The sequence below is a fragment of the Ochotona curzoniae genome, unplaced genomic scaffold, assembly GCF_017591425.1.
Source record: "Ochotona curzoniae isolate NIBS_2020 unplaced genomic scaffold, NIBS_Ocur_1.0 scaffold_4683, whole genome shotgun sequence".
Lineage (NCBI taxonomy): Eukaryota > Metazoa > Chordata > Mammalia > Lagomorpha > Ochotonidae > Ochotona > Ochotona curzoniae.
The window spans coordinates 1754249-1766696 of NW_024467121.1; the positions used below are offsets into that span (position 1 = coordinate 1754249).

The window sequence follows — 12448 nt, forward strand, 5'->3', positions numbered from 1 at the left end:
ACCCAGAACTCCACCAGTGCCATGTTGGACACCATTTTGTACAGTGTGGCAAAGGCTGTGGGACTGGAGGGATAATAGTGAGCTGCACATTGACTCAGCTCTGGCTGTTGCAGGGAGAAAAATCACTTCAGGCTCAATGTGTTGCACGGGTCTCACAGGAAAAATAGTACCGACTTTGATATGCTACAGGTCATACTCAGAATAGATCCAAGTGGTCCTCAAAACTAGCAACCAGCAGAGCTCAGTAAGAACAGCATCACGAACAACCCAGATATTTAGGAAAGCTAGTGTCTCCCTTTAATTCTGGGAACTTCTGGAATTAGAAGTGAGAGAGAGGTTGTACAGGCAATGGTGCAGTCACAGCACAGGATCACAGGAGATGGAGCCCCAAGCCAGGTGTTGGGGCTACAGAGACCGAGGTGGAAGCCTAACACAATAACTCCAGACCTGAAACTCACTGGAGGGAGTGGCACAAGTGACTACAAATGAACAACTGGGTACCAAACTCAATCAATAAAATTGACTTGTAGACATGTGGGTGACATAACTTAGAAATCTGCCCTAAGGAAAAAAACTGCTAACCAGAAGTGCAGTGACCAAGAGCAAAAGAAGAGACAGAGAAACGATGAATATTACTGAAAACTCCTGCAAAGGAGCAAAAGCCTTTGTTAACCTGGGTTAACTGAGGAATATATTGAGGAAATGGGGGATAAAGAACTTGAAAAAATTGGTATAAAGTTTCTTTTCAACAACAGAAGCACATACAGGAACTTAAGGATTATGTCACACAGGAAATAGCAACACTGAAACAAAATCAAGCAGAATTATTTGTAAGAAAGGACACAATGGAATGGAGCAAATTAAAAATTCAGTGGAAAGCCTCTACTATGGAATGAAGGAGGCAGCAGTAAGAATCTCAATTATGAGATTTGAAAGATATGTCTTGCTTCAATAGAGAAACAATCAAAAAGCTGGAAATAGAGCTGAGTCAAGCAAAAAAAAAGTATTTAAAAATTAAGAGACAGTATTAAAAGGCCAATTATAAGAGTCATGGAAATTCCAGAAGGTACAGAAAAAGAAGCTGGTTTTAAAGATGTATTCAATATGGAGAAAGAACTGGGAAACCACACACAGGAGGGGAACAGAACTCCCAATAGGATGGATCAAAAGTGATCATCACCATGACAAATGATAAGCAAGCCTTCTTCAGTCAAACATAAGGAAAAGATCCTGAGATAGGCACATGAAAAAAATCAACATCCAGAGGAATCTTAATCAAACTCATTGCTGACCTCTCATAGGAAACTCCACAGGCTACAAGAGCATTGAGTGACAAATTGTAGATTTTAAAGGAAAAAATTGGGCCCAGTGCACGTAATCTAGTTGCATGTCCTCACCTTGCATGTGCTGGGATCCCATATGGGCACTGGTTCTAATCCCAACTGCTCCACTTCCCATCCAGTTCCCTGCTTGTGGCCTGGGAAAGCAGGAGATGACCCCAAACCTTAGGACTCTGCACCCATGTGGGAAACCCAGAAGAAGCCCTTTGCTCTTGGCTTTGGGTTGGCTCAGCTCTGGCTTTGCAGCTACTTGGGGAATGAACCAGAGGATGGAAGATCTTTCTCTCCTTCTCTTTGCCTTTTTAATAAAAATAAATAAATCTTTCTTTTATGAAAAGGGGGTGAGAGGTGAAATTGTCAGCCCAGAATAACTCACCCAGTAAAGCTTTCCTTTGTCTTTGAAAATGAAAGAGAATTCTGTTACAGTAAAGAAAAGCTCAAAGAATATGCTTCTTCTAGACCTGCTCTATAAATGATACTTAAAGATGTTCTCTTGACAGAGAAAAGGAATAGTATCTACCAAAGCCAAAGAGAAATGTGGAGAACATCCCAGTAAAATAACAACAGAGGAGTAAATTTAAAAATGAACTATCTATTGCTAAAGTGACAAGACCGAATTACTATCTATTCATATTAGCCCTGAATATAAATGTTTTAAACTCATCAATCAAACCTCATGGATTAATGGACTGCATCAAAAAGCAAAACCCTTCTAACTATCACCTACAGAAGACATGTCTCACCAACAAAGACCAGCGGAAACTGTATCTCATGGATTTAGATGTTTCTGTTTTTACTTTCATTTCTTCAAAATAGTTATTTTTTTTCTCACATTAAATTCTTCTCTGACTCATAGGTCATACAGTAGCAATATTTTTTTCAAGAAGGTTCTTTATATTCTTTTTACTTTCTTCAGTGACACATCACTTATTCATGTTATTTAACTTCATGATATTGTAAATTTTTGTTTTTTCTTATTGTTGATTTTGTTTTGTGGTTTTCATTTAAATGGATGTATAGAAACTATGTAATGGAGACTGTTATATCCAGATGTGGGATGGAATGCAGTACGCATCTCTACTTCTAGATCTAAGATGGACTTTCAATGAAATTGTGAAATATATCTTGACAATAGGATACTGGACTCTCCTCTATTGTCTGTACCCACAATGTCAGGATACACTTAAATAGCAGAATGATGGACTTATGACTGTTCATGAAGGACTGTACTGTGTAATAGTATAGGAGAAATCAATGTTTGTGGGAGGGATTTGGGGAGAGGGTAACGGAAATCCCAGAACCTATGGAAGTGTATCATGAAATAATAATAAAATGAAATAATAAAAAAAAAAAACAGAAAAAAGTTGCTACAGAGCAAACCAAAATTTTCAGAGCAAGCTCTTAGAAGTTATTTCCATTTATCTTCTGTTTGTGTTAGAAGCACAATTTAATAAGATTTGTGAAACTTTAGATTTGTTTTTAATCAACAAGATATTTATATCTAGAGATGCAAATTTATATATTTTACCATTTGCCTTTAGAAGCAAAGAAGCAAATAATTTTTTCTAGTAGCTGAAATATGTACAGGCATAGTAGAGTTTAAATTGATTTTTTTTTGTAAAACAAAGAAAAATCTTCCACAAACAATAAGGTCATGAAACAGTGGTATTGTTTGAAGAAATACTCTTTGAAGATGAAACTTGCTTGTTTGTTTTATAAGAGATTTTCAACCATTAAAGTGCACACAGTCATGATGGAATTTTCCACAACAGGCTTGGATGCCCCAGGACAGATGAGGCGAAGCACATAGCAATCTATGAGCCACACATACTGGAAGGCAGTCGTCACTGGAGCCCTGGCGGCATCGGATAAGTGAAAATTTCTATAATAAGTTCCCATTTCTCTTCCTGATTAATGACTATTTCTACTTTTCTGAACACATGGCTTGAATTGTGTTCTCACTATTAGTTAACTGAGGAACTACTCCATTCCTTAAAATTGATAGTAGCTGTTATGTTACTATCTTAAGATCTTGGGGATTTAGGATACCTAAATTGCCCTCATCTTCTGGGAAAGATGACTGGCTAATCTTGGTTCAACTGCCCTACAGAAATTTCCTTTAAAATATTTGAAACTTTAAAAATAAAATTTTTAAAAAGGATTTATTCCAGATACAAAGGAAAAAGAGATAGTGAAAGAGTGCTTGTCTGTTAATACATTCCCCAGATGTCTCCAAGGGCTCTCAGCTGGGGCAAGAGCCATGAGCTCCAGCCAGGGTCTCACATGTGCCTGGCAGGAACCAAAGTACTGCAACCTTCATTGCTGCCTGCAGGGGCTGCCTTAGCAGGAGGCTGCAGTCAGGACCAGAGCCAGGCATTGAATGCAGGCATTTAGCTCTGAGGCACAGACTTCTACACCTGGTTCTTCCAACACTCATACCACTGCTAAAGTTTTTTTTTTTAATGTAAATTTACAAAAGTTTAAAAGTCTTTAATTATATGATTTAAATTCTTAAAAATAAAAAGAGGTAAGATAATGATACATGGGCATTTCCATGTACCTCTCTTACCTGGAGGAATGTCGGAGCCCACAGTCGTGATCTGACCTTCAGGACTGCGCTTTCTCCTCCTTCCAGGCGTCCCACTGTACAGGAGATTTGCAAACACTCAATATTGGTACAGTTCTGCAAAAAACAACAGGAGTGGCAGCAGCACATCAATGACTTTAGGCTGTGGTAGACAAACACCTCTGAAGTCAGTTCATTTCCCCAGGAAGCATTGCCTTATTAACAAATTACAGTGAAACAAATACATTGAAATAATCAAGAAAAAATATAGTAGCAATGAAAAATCAACATTTTTGGCAATACAATATAAAATGGAATACACAGTATAACATGGAACAGTACCTACGGTGTAAGCTCTTTCTTAAGAACCCTGAAAGCTTCTGCTTCACTTTCTCAGAACTCTGGAAGATTCTTGAAGACATTCATGATACCAAATACAGAAGTATGGAAAGGGTTGTGAAGGAAGGCTGCTTAGTTCCAGCATTATTGATCTGTTGCTATATCTTAAAAACCCAATAACATTCATCTGTTGTAGCACATTTCTCCATAACCTTCTTCTCTATGTTCAAAGTATTTCCTTATTGCAAAACATGTCCTTCTGTGCATTCCACTGTAAGGTTTTTAAACTTGCGTGTAGGGTTGTCCAGTTTATAATGGATAACCTTTAACACATTCCCAGAAATGTTCCAAGAAAATGCTCACTGTGCCAATGTCCTGCATTTGTCAATTGGATCACAATTTGGAAAGAAATGACACCTTACAAACCATTTTCTGTGTGCCATACACAAAACCCTTGCCAATTGCATTCCTTCACTGATTTGAATTTATCTTGTGGGCAATGCCTGTTCATTTTTCATGTCTCCATTATTGGACACTGGATACATATGCTCAATGAAAATCAATGTACTGGATATCGTGTGAAGTAGCTAAAACTTCATTTTAGTGAATTTATTAAACTATAGAATAACCTGAAGAACATACTACTATCATAGCCTTTTTCTAGAACTCTGGAATTCTCTTAAAAGAAAGAGTTGTAATATATATCTAATCAATTTTAGTGAGACTATATTTCTGTTTAAAGGACATTTCCAAACACTGGTGCCTGGGCTGTTCTACATAACTAGATTTGAGTACTGAGATGCCTACTAAGCCTGTGATTAAAGTAAATTGAAAGTATGTTATTGTAAAACTTAAAGGAAAAAAATGTAGGGATGGAAAGGAGGGAAATGATTCTTTTCTTAGAGTTGTGTTAAGGAGACCTAGGTTTGTATTCAGAAGTCAGCGGGGGGCCTGGAAATTTTCCAAATCCAGGAGTCTGATGAGGTTAATATTTTAAAGACAAATGATGTGCCTGAAGGAATGGATAGAGGAGAGTGACAAGCAGAAAGGTGACCAGGGCCAAGAGCTCAAGAAGGAAATGCCAAGACCCTGAACTGAGACAGTATGGAGACAGGATCATGAAGTTTAGAGTTAGAGAGAACAGGTGGTGCTTAATAGAAGTTAGGACAAAGGAAGGAAGGGGAGAGAGATGGGAGTTCTTTGGGATGAAACCAGGTGGACAGATACTAGTAGTACTGAGATTTGGGGTTCTAGACAAGATACATTTGGGCTAGGGGTAATGGAGCAAGGAGTTGAATGGCTAGGGCAGCTATCAGACATGCAGAGGACCCTTTCAACTCTTGAGTGCAGTAAGAGTGGGCTATGAAGGTAAGAAGCACCTTCCAATGATTGGGGATAGGGTCATGCAAGGGAGTTCCTTGAAACGTGCCAAGTCAATGGGAGAGAAGAGGAGGGTGGAGATGGAATCTGGAGGTGCAGAAGCACTTACAGGTGGGCAGGAGAGGATAGCATTAAAAATAGAAGAGACTGGCCAAAGAAAAAAAGAGAAATAGGAGACAATGTTATCTGGGGAAGCCACAAGAAGTGACAGTCTGAGGAAGTGGCCAATGGTGTCAAATACTGAAGAGAAGGTTGCTGCAAATCAAGTGAGTAATGGGCAGAGAGGAAAGCTTAGGGAGGAAATGGAGGTGGCAATAGCAAAGGAGCAGGGCCCTGGGAAGAGAATAACGAGGGCATTCTTGCGGGGGGTTGGTTGGATGGGGAAAGAAGTTATTCAGTATTACAGATACAACTTTTTCCAATGCAAATTGGAAATTATGATTGCAAGGGGATGCTGGTTTTTGGCACTTCAAATTCCTAATCAGAAATGTGCTTCAGTAAGTTGTTTTTAACTAAACAAAAGCAGTAGGAGGTCTTATTTAGCTTTTGATTTTTAAAATAAACTCTGCATAATCACGCTCTTTCCATAGCTGTTTTGACTTGAGGACATGGAGAGGCATTCTGATTTGCATTTTTAGCCAGTAAGACAGAGAGAATTAAATCTAAGGAAAAGTCCTATTTGGAAGTCAAGGATTGCCTTGGCAATCATTTGCAGGCAAATGAATTTCTGTGATAATCAGAGGTGAAAAATAATCTTACATCAAAAATGCTTAATAAATAACAAAGGAAGTAAAAAGAATTATCTGAAAATCCAAGCACAATAATTTCAACAGAATCTTAATCGTGGATTTTCACTACCTCAGAGTACTCATGAGATACACACAGAAGCAGAAATTGAAGAACGGGCCTGGTGCAATAGCGTAATGGTTAAGGTCTTCACCTTGAATGTGCCGGGATCCCATCTGGGCGTCGGTTCTAATCCCGGCAGCTCCACTTCCCATCCAGCTCCCTGCTTGTGGCCTGGGAAAGCAGTCGAGGCAGGTCTAAAGCCTTGGAACCCTGCACCCGTGTAGGAGACCCAGAAAGAAGTTCCTGGCTCCTGGCTTCGGATCGGCGCAGCACCAGCCATTGCGGCCACTTGGGGGTGAATCACCAGATAGTCTCTGTCTCTCCTCCTCTCTGTGCATCTGCCTTTCCAATAAAATAAATATTTTTTTAAAAAAAAGGAAATTGGGGCCCGGCGCGGTGGCGCAGTGGTTAAGGTCCTCGCCTAGCACGCCCGGGATCCCATATGGGCGCCGGTTCTAATCCCGACAGCCCCACTTTCCTTCCAGCTCCCTGCCTGTGGACCAGGAGAGCAGTCAAGGATGGCCCAGTGCTCTGGGATCCTGCACCCATGTTAGAGACCTGGAGGAAGTTCCTGGCTCTTGGCTCCAGATCAGCACAGCACTGACCGTTGCGAGAAGATCTTCCTCTCTATCTCTCCTCCTCTCTGTATATCTGACTTTGTAATAAAAATAAATAAATCTTAAAAAAATAACAATGTGCAGAGTGTTATTAAAAGTAAATTAACACTCATACATGATTTGGATACATTTTAGTGTCTTAAAATTTACTTGAATTATAATCTGCCAATAGCCATAGTTTTTTTGCACTTCTGTTATGACTCCTAACTTGATTTAAATTTAATTAATTATTTAAGATTTGACTGTACTTTTCTATTCCCATGTTTGAAACATTTCCAGATGATTATATAAGTATTTTTCAAAGAGAGTGTAAGATAAACTTTGTATGTTTAGAACCATTTTAGAGTAAATTCTGGAGCATTAATTACATGTATCCCACTGCCACCATTGATCTGCAGAAATCACTGTTCTTCCTGAACTGAAACGTTGGTTCCATGAGACACAGAACTGTGGTGTGTGTCTCTTTCGCCCAATATCCTCTTTTGGTGGCTCTTTTCTATTACTAATAAGGGGTGAATCATGGGACAGGTAATATTTAGAATTTTCTAGAAAAAAATCAATGCAAAATGGTATAATCCTGTTTGATCTGAACTAAATGATTAATAGTATCAGAGTTTTTTAAAATTAATTAATTACATTTCATTTTATGACACAGTTTCATAGGCTCTGGGATTCCCCCAACCCCTGCCCGTACCATTCCCCCATGGTGGATTCCTCTACCTTGTTGCAGTATTACAGTTCAGATCCAGTCATGATTCTTTCATTGCAAGCATGTACCATGCATAAAGTCCAGCATCTTATTGTCCAGATAAATTCAATGGTTTCTTGGGGAGACCATTTCTGGTCTGAAAGCAGAGCTGGCAGAATATCATCCCGACCAATTAAAAGCCCCAACATAACATCAACAACAGTTTACAACATTATGGAGTTAATTGACATGGTATTGAGTGACCACTATGTTAGAAAATGCAAGTTCTTAACCACGTCCTGTGACTACTTTATTGACATCTCTATTTTGGTTTATACACTACTGGCTGCTATACACCTTAAAATGGCTATAGGGTACTATTTGGCTGTCTTGTATCTATTTTCATTTTAGTATTTAGCAGTTTATAATGTTGATGCATAATGTTTACTGAACTTGGCAAATTTAGGATAGTCCAAACTGGCTTGTAACTCTAAGACAGCATATGTCAACAATTGAGGCGCAGAACAGTTTTAGGAGGGGTGTGCAGAGAAATCTTCAATACCTTAGTGAGGAGTAACTAATCTTTGTGTCCTTCCTAGTAAGTGAGTCCAAGCTGACCCTTTCCTTATTGGTTCTGAGCTTTCCTTATTGGTCCCTGACTATCTAATCTAATAATTTTTAGCGGCGGGCGCTCCGGAGCAACCCTGATGGGCATTGCAAGAGAGGATTGGAATCAAAATTGGAACTAAGTGAGGACCAGAGAGAGCTCCCCTTCTGAGTCCTGAAGAAAGTTTACTGTTCTGTTTCTGAGGTCCACTCAGGGTTCCTGGTTATTGTTCCAATAACATCGGATCCTGTAAGGAAGGATCTGAGCATCTTTTATCCCATGTGAGCGATCTGAAAGGGAGTGGATGACCTCGGAGTTCTTGGCCTACAAGGGCAGTCCAATTCCCAGTGGTCTCCTTGGAAGTTGGGATATAGCCCTTGGTGCCCGTACCGATAGTCCTAGGTGAGGATCTGGGAGTCTCCAGGGTTGTCATACAAGCCTCCTCCTGTCCTCCTGTTCCCTTGTGGGGTCGCCCCTGATCTGTGCTAATGACCTCCTGTTAAGAGGTTGTCAGGATCACTCTTGATTCCCTCTGTATGTCTTTATAGTTTTGCTAATGTCTAATGCTGATTCGAGTCTGTTATCTATAATTTACCTGATATATTCTTGATAGGTTATACTTCACATCCTCCACACTCATTCTAAGGAGGTGGAAGATTTCTCTGCTTTCCTACCCCATTATGGAATAACATAGGATATTAAAAGTATATTAGGTTTTGCAGTTCTTTGATGTAGATCATAAGCAGTCTGACTCACATTGATTGTTCGCTCATTGGTTACATCACAATATCATATTGCTTGTAATACAGGCTGTTTGAGGTTGAAATAATATGACAATTTACAGGTACTATTTTTCGGATTGACATCATTTCATCTTATATTAAGGCAAATGTGGTATCTAACCTTGTGGGATTGGCTCATTTCCCTTAGCATAATGGTTTCCAATGGGGCCCATTTGACCACAAGGAACTGCATTTCATTTTTTTAAAAATAGCTGAGTAGTATTCCATGGAGTAGATGAACCATAGCTTTCTTATCCAGTCTTCTGTTGATGAGTATTTTGGTTGCTTCCAAGTTTTTGCAATTATTGATTGTGCTGCTATGAACATGGGGGTGCATGTTGGTTTCTCATGTAAAAGGTGTTTTCGATATATTCCTAGGAGTGCTATTGCTGGGTCATATGGTATGCATATTTTCAGTTGTATAAGTGTTCTCCATACTGATTTCCATAGAGGCTGTACCAACCTGCAGTCCCACCAACAGTGCAGTAGGGTTCCCTTTTCCCCACATCCTCGCCAGCAAGTATTGTTCGTGTTTTTTTTGTATATGAGCCATTCTTACTGGCATTAGGTGGTACCTCATTGATGTCTTAATTTGGATTTCCCTTACTGCCAGGGAACTTGAGCATTTTTCATGTTTGCCAATTGGGTTTGTTCCTCTGTGAAATGTCTGTCCATTTCTCGTGCCCATTTCTTGAGTGATTTGTTTGTTTTGATGTTTTGGTTGTTCTGGGGATCTTTGTATATTCTGGATTAGCCCCCTATCACCTATGTAGTGTGCAAAGATCTTCTCCCATTCTGTGGGTTGCTTTTTTACTTTGTTGATTGTTTCCTTTGCTGTACAGAAGCTTCTTAGTTTGATGTAGTCCCATTTGTTTATTTTGGTCTTGATTGTTATTGCTTTTGGTGTTTTTTAGGAAGTCGGGGCCTACACCTAAATCTTGCATGGCGTTTCCAATGTTTTCTTCAAAAAGTTTGAAGGTTTCTGGATGTAGGCTTAGGTCTTTTATCCATTTAGCTTTGATCTTGGTGTATGGTGAAAGATGTGGGTCTATCTTCTTGTTTCTGCAGGCTGTTAACCAGTTGTCCCAACAGCATTTATTAAAGAGACCTTCCCATTTGCATGGATTGTCGCCTGTTTTTTTTTTTTTGTCAAAGATTATTTGGCTGTGTCTGTGTGGGTTCCCTTCTGTTGCTTCTATTCTGCTCCATTGATCCTTCTCTATCTTTGTGCCAGTACTAGGTTGTTTTGATAACCACTGCCCTATAGTATGTCCAGAGGTCCAGAATTCTGATCCCCTCCTGTTCACTTCCTATTCTTCAGGATGGTTCTAGCTATTCATGTTTTTCTGTGTGTGTTTCCAGGTGAACCTTTTTTTTTTTTATCATTTTTTCCAGTTCTGTGAAGAATGTTTTGGGTAATTTGATTGGGATTGCGTTGATTGTATATATGGACATTTTAATGATATTGATTTTACCTATCCAGGGGCATGATATGTTTCTCCATCTTTTGAGGTCTCCCTCAATTTCTTTTTTAAGTTTTTGTAGTTTTCTTCAAAGAGGTCTCCTACATTTTTAGTTACATTTATTCCTAAATACTTCATCTTCTCTGTTATTTTGAATGGTACCCTGCTGGTTAGATATTTTTCCGTCTTGGGGCTATTTGCATACACTATGGCTGTTGATTTTCGTTCATTTATTTTGTACCCTGCCACTCTACCAAACTCTTGTGTAAGTTCTAGCAGTCTCTGTATTGAGCCTCTTGGTTCTTCTATGTAAAGGATCATGTCATCTGTGAATAGTGAAAGCTTAACTTCTTCATTTCCCATTTGAATTCCTTTGATTTCTTTTTCTTGTCTTATGGCCTCTGCAAGCACCTCTAGGACTATGTTGAATAGCAGTGGGGATAGCGGACATCCTTGTCTTGTTCCAGATCTCAGTGGAAAGGGCTCCAGTTTTTCTCCATTCAGTATGATGCTGGCATTGGGTTTTTCATATATTGCTTTGATTATGTTGTGAATTGTTCCTTCTATAACTACCTTGGTTAGGGTTTTTAGCATGAAATGGTGTTGGATTTTGTCAAAAGCTTTTTCTGCGTCTATTGATACTATTATATGATTTTTTGTTCTTCAGTTTTTTGGGTGTGGTGTATTATATTTATGGATTTCCAAATGTTGAACCATCCCTGCATTCCAGGGATAAATCCTACTCAGTCTGGATGAATGATCTGTCTGATTTTTTTTTAATTCTATTGGCTAGGATTTTGTTGAGGATCTTAGCATCAATGTTCATCAGGGAGATCGGTCTGTAGTTTTCCTTCTCTGTTAATTCTCTATCCAGTTTTGGGATTAAGGTGATATTGGCTTCATAGAATGAGTTTGGAAGGGTTGCTTCCTTTTCTATTGTTTTGAAGAGTTTGTAGAGGATTGGGGTTAGCTCTGCTTGGAATGTTATGTAGAACTCTGCAGTGAAACTGTCTGGACCTGGGCTTTTCTTTGTTGGGAGTTCCTTAATCTCTGAATCAATCTCTGCCTTGGGAGTCTAGGAATTTTTCCATTTCCTGGTGGTCTTCCGATTTGCTGGAGTACAGTTGTTTGTAATTTCTAATTATTTTCTTAACAGTTGCAGTGTCTGTTGTTATGTTGCCTTTTTCCTCCTTGATGCTATTAATTCTCGCTTTCTCTTGCTTTTTCTTTGTCATTTGGGCCAGTGGGGTGTCTATTTTGTTTATCTTCTCAAAAAATCAGCTGTTTGATTCATTGATTTTGTGTATTATTATTTTTTTTCTATTTGATTTCCACTATCTCCTTCCTTGTTTTGATGATTTCTTGTTTCCTATTGTTTGTGGGGTCATTTTGCTGCTGTTTTTCCAGTTCCCAGTGGTGTGTGTTTAATTCCTGTATTTGGTGTCTGTCTTGGGCCTTGACATAAGTACCAATTGCAATGAGCTTACCATGCAGCACTGCTTTGGTGTTGTCCCACAAGTTTTGGAATGTTGTATTTAAGTTTTTGTTGGTTTCCATAAATTTTTTGATCTTATCTTTAATTTATTCTCTGACCCATTGCTCATTTAATAGCATATTGTTCAACCTCCAAGAGTTTACATATTTAATAGTATCAGAGTCTTACAAACATTTTTATCATGCTATCTCTGAGACAGACACAGAGAGAAACAGGAAGCTCCCATTCACTAGCTCTCTCCCCAGATGCCTGTCATGGCCTAAGCTGGGAGCTCAATCCAGGTCTCCCATGTGGGCAGCAGGGACCCAGTTACTTGAGCAAT

General features: G+C 39.1%; 1 protein-coding gene across 2 annotated transcripts in view; it reads right to left on the reverse strand.

Annotated features, from left to right (window-relative positions):
* Positions 1-12448, reverse strand: part of ITGA8 (integrin subunit alpha 8) — a 163598-nt gene that overhangs the window by 21426 nt on the left and 129724 nt on the right. For both annotated transcript variants that reach the window (XM_040967867.1, XM_040967868.1), the window contains one exon: positions 3910-4023. In XM_040967867.1, coding sequence (XP_040823801.1) covers positions 3910-4023 — 114 coding nt within the window. The remainder of the gene's footprint in view (positions 1-3909; positions 4024-12448) is intronic.